The following is an 8350-nucleotide window of genomic DNA, read 5'->3' as shown; positions in this document are numbered from 1 at the left end:
AACAACGAGTCGGCAGTCTGAACAGCGAAGTCGGCAGTCTGAACAACGAAGTCGGCAGTCTGAACAGCGAAGTCGGCAGTCTGAACAGCGAAGTCGGCAGTCTGAACAGCGAAGTCGGCAGTCTGAACAACGAGTCGGCAGTCTGAACAGCAAGTCGGCAGTCTGAACAGCGAAGTCGGCAGTCTGAACAGGGAGTCGGCAGTCTGAACAACGAAGTCGGCAGTCTGAACAACGAGTCGGCAGTCTGAACAGCGAGTCGGCAGTCTGAACAACGAGTCGGCAGTCTGAACAACGAGTCGGCAGTCTGAACAACGAGTCGGCAGTCTGAACAACGAGTCTGGAGTCTGAACAACGAGTCGGGAGTCTGAACAGGGAGTCGGCAGTCTGAACAACGAGTCTGGAGTCTGAACAACGAGTCGGCAGTCTGAACAACGAGTCGGCAGTCTGAACAGGGAGTCGGCAGTCTGAACAGCGAGTCGGCAGTCTGAACAGCGAGTCGGCAGTCTGAACAGCGAGTCGACCATTGACCACCGTGTACCTTTGGGTGGGCCCAGGCTTCCTTTTAGCTGATCATCATCCATCATTTTCAACCCAGACGTCTACTTCTGCCACTCTACCCTCAACAACTGCCAAGTCGTAATAATTTATACTTTATTAATCCCACAAGGGGAAATTACAATGTTTTCACTCATGTTGTTGTTATTACACACATTACACACAGGCCTGAATTACACACACATGCTCAGTAGCCTACCTATACATGCACTAAATCAGGGGTTTTCAACGTTTTTAAAGCCAAGGACCCCCTAACTGAAAGAGAGATGGATCAGGGACCCCCTACTACATATATTGTATAAAAGGAAGTTGCATATTAAACTGAGCCTACAATAACATGTGGGCAGCCTATAAAGCCTTTATAAATACCCTTTTTTGCATGGAACAATTTTGAGTCCACCACCATACTTTGGTCCGTATGGGGACTTGAACCAACAACAATCCTACTGACTGAGCTACTGCCACCCCCAGCAACCACAGATGGACTTTGTCCCGTAATTAAAAAACGGAAATGATATGTGTACCCACAGTTAAAATACAGAACGTTTTCTGTTAGGCCTATTATATAAAATTCTCTCATACAAAGCTGCTCAGTTGCTAAACTTCTGAAAACGTTTAAAAAAAGAAAGAAAAAAAAACTAAAATGTCGACAAAAGCTACAAATAAAACATCGGGAAAAAGCGACAAAAAGGTTCAATTTTCTTTTTTCGAAAAAAGCAGCAATGTGGACTTCTTTAATCTCCCAAAGCCAACCTCCGTGGCCAACAAAATTTGTCGGAGCAGGAATTTTGCAATTCGAAAAACTGTTCATCAATTCTTTGGACAACATCTGTTAAAATATTCAGTCATACAACTGTTAATGAGGTCTGAGTGAGTGAGTTTGTGGTCTGAACAACACATTCATCACCGTGGCCATATATCATAGGGGTGTCAAACTCAAGTTCCCTGAGGGCCACACTAGAAAATGAGAATCACATCAAGGGGCCAGACGTACAAGTTTATTGCTTTTATGTCATGGGGAAAAGTCAAATATCTTTGACTGTATTATTGCATGTCTCATATAGGCTTCTCACTTACAGTTTGGTTGACAAAAATGTCGAAGAAAATGCCAAAAACGTTTGGAAAAAACATCAAAAATGTCGAACAAAACATTGTGAGAAGTGACAAAAAGTAGGTGGGCAAAAATGTACTGTGAACCTAAATATATATATATATATATATATATATATATATATATATATATATAGGGACCGGATTTGGCCCGTGGGCCTTGAGTTTGACACGTGTGATATATCACGTCCAGAAACTGTCTTTTCTCTCTAGATTAGTTTAGCTAAACCACCAGAATCTAATAATCTATCTTATCTTTAGTAGCAGAAGAACAAAATAATGATGATAATGACACGGCCTCTATTGTGAACGTTTAGTTCAACCAGCCGGCTTTGAACTGTGTTACATTTCTCATCATCTGTGCTGCGACGATCCTTTAACGCAGGGATCTTCAACAGGGGCTCCGGGACCCCTAGGGGGTCCTCAGAGTCAATGCAAGGGGGCCTCCAAATTATTGTTTATTTTAGTTCTGTTCAATGAATCCAACATATTATTAGCAAATATTAATCCCCACATGACAGGCTTACTGGCCTATGTAAGGTAGTCACTAAGGTAGCCATCCACAGATACAGTTAATCCTGAGGATTTACTGGGCCATATGTATGGTTTAAAATGAAAACATTCATAAGGCTAAATATTTTTTACATTTTAAACGCTTAGTATTCCATGCAAAAAAGGCATGCATGAAGGCTTTAGTCTGCCCACATGTTATTGTAGTCTCAGTTTAATATGCAACTTCATTTTATACAATATATATATAAGGGGGGTCCCTGATCCATCTCTCTTTCAGTTAGGGGGCCCTTGGCTTTAATGTATACTGTATCTGAGCTGCAGAAGCGAATCCATGCAGGTTTAACTTCCTGCTGAGGTGTTTTTGTGTTTGTCCGTGATAAATAGAGGCAGCTGCTCCGACACGAGGTGATTTACCAGCGTAATATCTCACCGACTGCATCGGCACAGATTTATGATGCACGCAGGGAGGCTTATATCAGCGGAGGAGGAGGAGGTAATGAGTCCTCTGAGGACCATCACTCTGTCTGACTTCCTGATGACTCAGTCTGTTCCTACAGAAATTTCAGCTGGGTACGAAAGAAATGTTTCCGCACTAGTGCCGACATGATGGCTGCATATATTTTGAGAACAATATAACCGTTGTTTTATCTACAAAACCTTTTCTTATTTTACATTTGAAGCAAAACTGGTAACACTTTACTTGAAGGTATCTACATCAGAGTGACCTGACACTGTCATGAATGTGTCATAAACATTATAAATAGGGTTGGGTATACCGAAACCCGGTCACACTTTTCCGCTGACTGGCGCCAAGGGGGTAAGCTTCGCTTCGGAACTGGAACCTCCTATGGCGCCATTTTGATGCTACCAAGCCATCACCTCCCGTTAGCATCCCATTGACTCCCATTCATTCTGACGTCACTTTGACAGAGAATAACTTTACATCTGAAGCGTTTAAAGACTCTATTCGTCCGTTGTTTATTTCTAAAGAAACACGACAATGTATAAAAGGCTCCATTACCTTGTAGCTCACGTTATGGCTCCGTAGCAGACGCTTTTATAACAATAGGCTAACGATTGGGTCATAACCACGAGACTTACTGTCACACAGTAGAGGAATTACCGTATAGTACAGGAGAAGCTCACAGGCAGTTTGGACTCACATTAGCTGTTTAGGTTTAATGACTAATGTTAACTAGCATGTTAGTGATCAGTAATTAGCCTGTGTCTATGTTATCTCCTTACATATACCTACACTCTCCGTCTCTGTAAGATTGGGAATGATTGAGATTTCTCTCTCACAGCTACCAGAAGACTTCACACTTTCAGACACGTTGCTCACGTCACATCTACGTCTTCAAGCTCAGTTGGAGGCTGCTCAGTAACACTCAGCCAGCACCGGGAAAGAGACTTCTGATATCCTCCACTGGTCTCAGACCAGAGACACGGGGTCTGCTGGTCCTTTCTTTATATACTGTCTATGAGTGGCACTCGTGCCCGCTCACTGTGTTAGCGTGTGTCCGCGCAATTCTCGGACATGCGATCTAGAATTACAGCTGATAGACGTCTTTTTGTACACACTCAAAACATATCCCGCTATCGTAACTGTAGAGCAACTTTTAAAATGCCATATTTTCCCTCTGGGCTCACCGAAACGGACGTAAAAAGCATATTAACCATTCATTTTTCAGTTTTTCAAAAATCGGTTCGGCATCGGAATTGTAAATATCCAAACATACCCAACCCTAGTCAGCAGGAAGTGATGGCTCCATTGACCAACATAAACCTGGTCTAAAGTCAATAACGCAGCATTTCATTGTTATTTTAACAGAGCATTAGTAAGATGCTCCTAGGCTCGTGCACAGCGCGCGCACACTATGCTTGTTACACACACAGGGACGCACAGCAGCACACACACACACACACACACACACACACACACACACACACACACACAGCAGCACACACACACACACACACAAACACACACACATGCAGAAGATTACAAATAAAAATATTACGTTTTATCTAACGTTAGTACCTCTCTCTCTCTCTCTTTCTGTAGCTCTTTGCTCCACCACTTTGTTTTATCTATAACGTTAGCACCGCTCCACATAGCGCGCTAGGATAATGTAGCTGATGAGACACAGATTCTGAATGCGTTGTATAAACTGCTGTGCATGTAAACATACTCACTGTACATGAACATACAGACTGAAATTCGATTTTTCAAACTCTATAGCGGTGTAAATCAACATTTGCAAGCCTAAACTTTGCATCAGGCAATGTAAAAAAAAAATATGTTTAAGTTAATTTAGTTAATAATGAAAATAAAACTTTCAAATTGTGATTTTGATGTATAAAAACACATCTAAACCTCCAACAGCCTGTTGTGTGCGCACGTCCTCTGAAACTAAATGTAGTCCACACAATGATAGATAAACAAGGTCACACACACACACACACACACACACACACACACACACACACACACACACACACACACACACACACACACACACACAAACACACACACACGCACATGCAGAGCAGCAGTCAGGTGTCAGCAGACCTGCTATAACCTGTGTCATATGTGGCCCTGTTGCTGTGGGTTACCGTCTCCTGTCGCTAGGTGACAGAAACAAATTGTTCCTCTGGTCACAGTGTCTGTCTACACACACACGCACACACACACACACACACACACACACACACACACACACGTACACACGTACACACACACACACACACACACACACACACACACACACACACACACACACACACACACACACACGTACACACACACACACATCCTGTTTCTCTCTGCACTTATTAACCTAATCAATAAATGAATAAGTCAAATGGAAACTGGAACAGCTATAAAAGCAGATTAAACACACACGCACACATGCATACACACACACACTCACACACACACACACACACACACACACACACACACACACCCTGTGATGTAACTGCGTTGACAAAAAGGTATACGATAAACAGCAGCGACATCATTCTGCACCACAACGATAAATCGGCACATACGACACACATGGGACACATATATATATATATCTCTCTATCTTCCTCTCTCTGTCTCTATCCAACCCTTTATCTCTCTCTCTCTCTCTCTCTGTCTCTCTCTCTCTCTCTCTCTCTCTCTCTCTCTCTCTGTCTCTCTCTCTGTTTATTTGATGTCTGGGTTTCTGGTCCTTACCTGGGTGGTGTGGATGAGAGCGGTGCTGAGCAGCAGGAGCCTGAGAGACGCCATGCTACTGACTGACTGAACACACACAAACACACTGACTCATCTGATAACAGAGAGAGAGAGAGAGAGGGGAGGGGAGGAGCGATGACGAAGGAGAGGGGGCGAGAGGTATTGAACAGATGAGGAAAGAGAGGAAGGAGAAAAGAATTACAAGGGGGAGGAGACAGGGAGGGGAGAGCCAATGGATGAGATGGGAGCACCAGAGAGAAGGCAAGGACACAAGGAGAGAGAGATGGAGAAGGCAAGGGCACAAGGAGAGAGAGAGAGAGATGGAGAAGGCAAGGACACAAGGAGAGAGGGAGAGAGAAGGCAAGGACACAGGGAGAGAGAGAGGGAGAAGGCAAGGACACAAGGAGAGAGAGATGGAGAAGGCAAGGACACAAGGAGAGAGGGAGAGAGAAGGCAAGGACACAGGGAGAGAGAGATGGAGAAGGCAAGGACACAAGGAGAGAGGGAGAGAGAAGGCAAGGACACAGGGAGAGAGAGAGGGAGAAGGCAAGGACACAAGGAGAGAGAGAGAGGGAGAAGGCAAAGACACAAGGAGAGAGAGATGGAGAAGGCAAGGACACAAGGAGAGAGAGAGAGAGAGAAGGCAAGGACACAGGGAGAGAGAGATGGAGAAGGCAAGGACACAAGGAGAGAGGGAGAGAGAAGGCAAGGACACAGGGAGAGAGAGAGGGAGAAGGCAAGGAAACAAGGAGAGAGAGATGGAGAAGGCAAGGGCACAAGGAGAGAGAGAGAGATGGAGAAGGCAAGGACACAGGGAGAGAGAGAGATGGAGAAGGCAAGGACACAAGGAGAGAGAGGGAGAAGGCAAGGACACAAGGAGAGAGAGAGAGATGGAGAAGGCAAGGACACAAGGAGAGAGAGAGAGGGAGAAGGCAAAGACACAAGGAGAGAGAGATGGAGAAGGCAAGGACACAAGGAGAGAGAGAGGGAGAAGGCAAGGGCACAAGGAGAGAGAGAGAGATGGAGAAGGTAAGGACACAAGGAGAGAGAGATGGAGAAGGCAAGGACACAAAGCGAGAGTATTTGGAGAAGGCAAGGACAAAAGGAGAGAGAGATGGAGAAGGCAAGGACACAAGGAGAGAGAGATGGAGAAGGCAAGGACACAAGGAGAGAGAGAGATGGAGAATGCAAGGGCACAAGGAGAGAGAGAGATGGAGAAGGCAAGGGCACAAGGAGAGAGAGAGAGATGGAGAAGGCAAGGGCACAAGGAGAGAGAGATGGAGAAGGCAAGGGCACAAGGAGAGAGAGAGAGATGGAGAAGGCAAGGACACAAGGAGAGAGAGAGAGATGGAGAAGGCAAGGACACAAGGAGAGAGAGATGGAGAAGGCAAGGACACAAGGAGAGAGAGAGGGAGAAGGCAAGGACACAAGGAGAGAGAGAGAGATGGAGAATGCAAGGGCACAAGGAGAGAGAGAGATGGAGAAGGCAAGGACACAAGGAGAGAGAGATGGAGAAGGCAAGGACACAAGGAGAGAGAGAGATGGAGAAGGCAAGGACACAAGGAGAGAGAGATGGAGAAGGCAAGGACACCGGAGCCACGTACAGCTTGGTCAGCTCCAGTCCACACACGTTTTCTATCTGGTTTTTCCGACTTTTATAAGTTGACAGTTTGGCCTGACCCAAAATAAAATTCAACATTTGCCACTTATTTGCATTTTTCTTTCTGTAGCCAGCACCAAAAATAAAATCAATCTCACTAAAAACCTCTCCAAAATCTAAAAACACAGTTTTTAAAATGTTAAAAAGAGGTTTCAGCCTGTAACAGTCCAGATAGCAGTGGGTGATGGTCTCAGGGTGGAGACAGAAAGGACACGTGGAGGACACGGTGGGATTAATCTTAGACAGGAACACATGGAGCCCCGTGGAGATCCTCCACTGCAGGTCTCCTGACCTCTTGTTTAGTGGAGGCTTGTACAAGACTCTCCACACTGGTTTCCTGTGTTTCATTAGTCTGTCCTTCCACACCATGTCCTTCCTCTCCCTCAGCGTCTTATTGTGGGTGGCCAGAACACAGTTCCTATACAGACCTTTCCCGGTCTGCATATGGAGATCAGCACCACGTGGTGTATGTTGTGCTAGTGAGTCAGTGTTGTTAATTAAAAACCGAGGTCTGGAAAGGGGGCTTCAGGAACGGGAATTTCTGTCCCATTAAAATAGTTCCGCAGCATCTCTGTTTCTCCACTGTCCAGTCTGGTAATCCACCGGTTCAGGATGGTTCTGGTGTGGCGGGCCGACCTCAGGCCCAGCAGAGAAGCCACCGCCTCTGTGTTCAGGAAACCTGGCCCCGCAGCCTCCACGATCCCCTTCAACTTGGTCACTCCAGCCCTCATCAGCCTCTCCGTAAGTCCAGGTCTGCTGCCATCCTTTAGATCCAGCCGGGCCCCCCGCACCAGAGGCTCCTCCGGGAGCCAGAACAGAGACGCTGCGGGTTCCAATCTGGTCCATTTAAAAGGTGTCCATGCTTTAAAAAGTCCTTGGTAAAAAGAAGGCAAGTCACACAACGAGATAAAACCACAGTCTACTAAAAACAACGAGGCATCAAGACCCAGACCTGCAACCCCCCTTAAAATGGTGCTGGCCACTGGCCTCCAGACGACATCATCATTTTCATATAAAAACCTCTGTACAAACTCTACTCTAAAAGCAGCTGTCCGGCTCTCCAAGTCCACCAAACCCTGCCCTCCCTCCTCTTTTGGCAGATATAAAACACATTGGGGAACCCAGTGCATCATGTCCCAAAAAAACTTTAAAATGATCGACTGTATTGTTTTTAAAAGACCAGCTGGGGGCTCCATACATTTTAACTCGTGCCAGAGGCTGGATGCCACCAAGTTATTTATGATGAGCACCCTTCCTCTGTACGACATGTGGGGAAGCAGCCACCT

General features: G+C 45.7%; 1 protein-coding gene across 1 annotated transcript in view; it reads right to left on the bottom strand.

Annotated features, from left to right (window-relative positions):
• Positions 1 to 5475, bottom strand: part of pcsk1nl (proprotein convertase subtilisin/kexin type 1 inhibitor, like) — a 29603-nt gene extending 24128 nt beyond the window's left edge. The window contains exon 1 of the mRNA XM_028582646.1: positions 5405 to 5475. Within this exon, the coding sequence (XP_028438447.1) occupies positions 5405 to 5458 (54 nt within the window). The 5' untranslated portion in view covers positions 5459 to 5475. The remainder of the gene's footprint in view (positions 1 to 5404) is intronic.
• Positions 5476 to 8350: the final 2875 nt, after the last annotated feature.

This window comes from Perca flavescens, chromosome 7, assembly GCF_004354835.1.
Source record: "Perca flavescens isolate YP-PL-M2 chromosome 7, PFLA_1.0, whole genome shotgun sequence".
Lineage (NCBI taxonomy): Eukaryota > Metazoa > Chordata > Actinopteri > Perciformes > Percidae > Perca > Perca flavescens.
The sequence above is the reverse complement of the archived record's forward strand: the minus strand, read 5'-3'. Positions and strand labels throughout refer to the sequence as shown.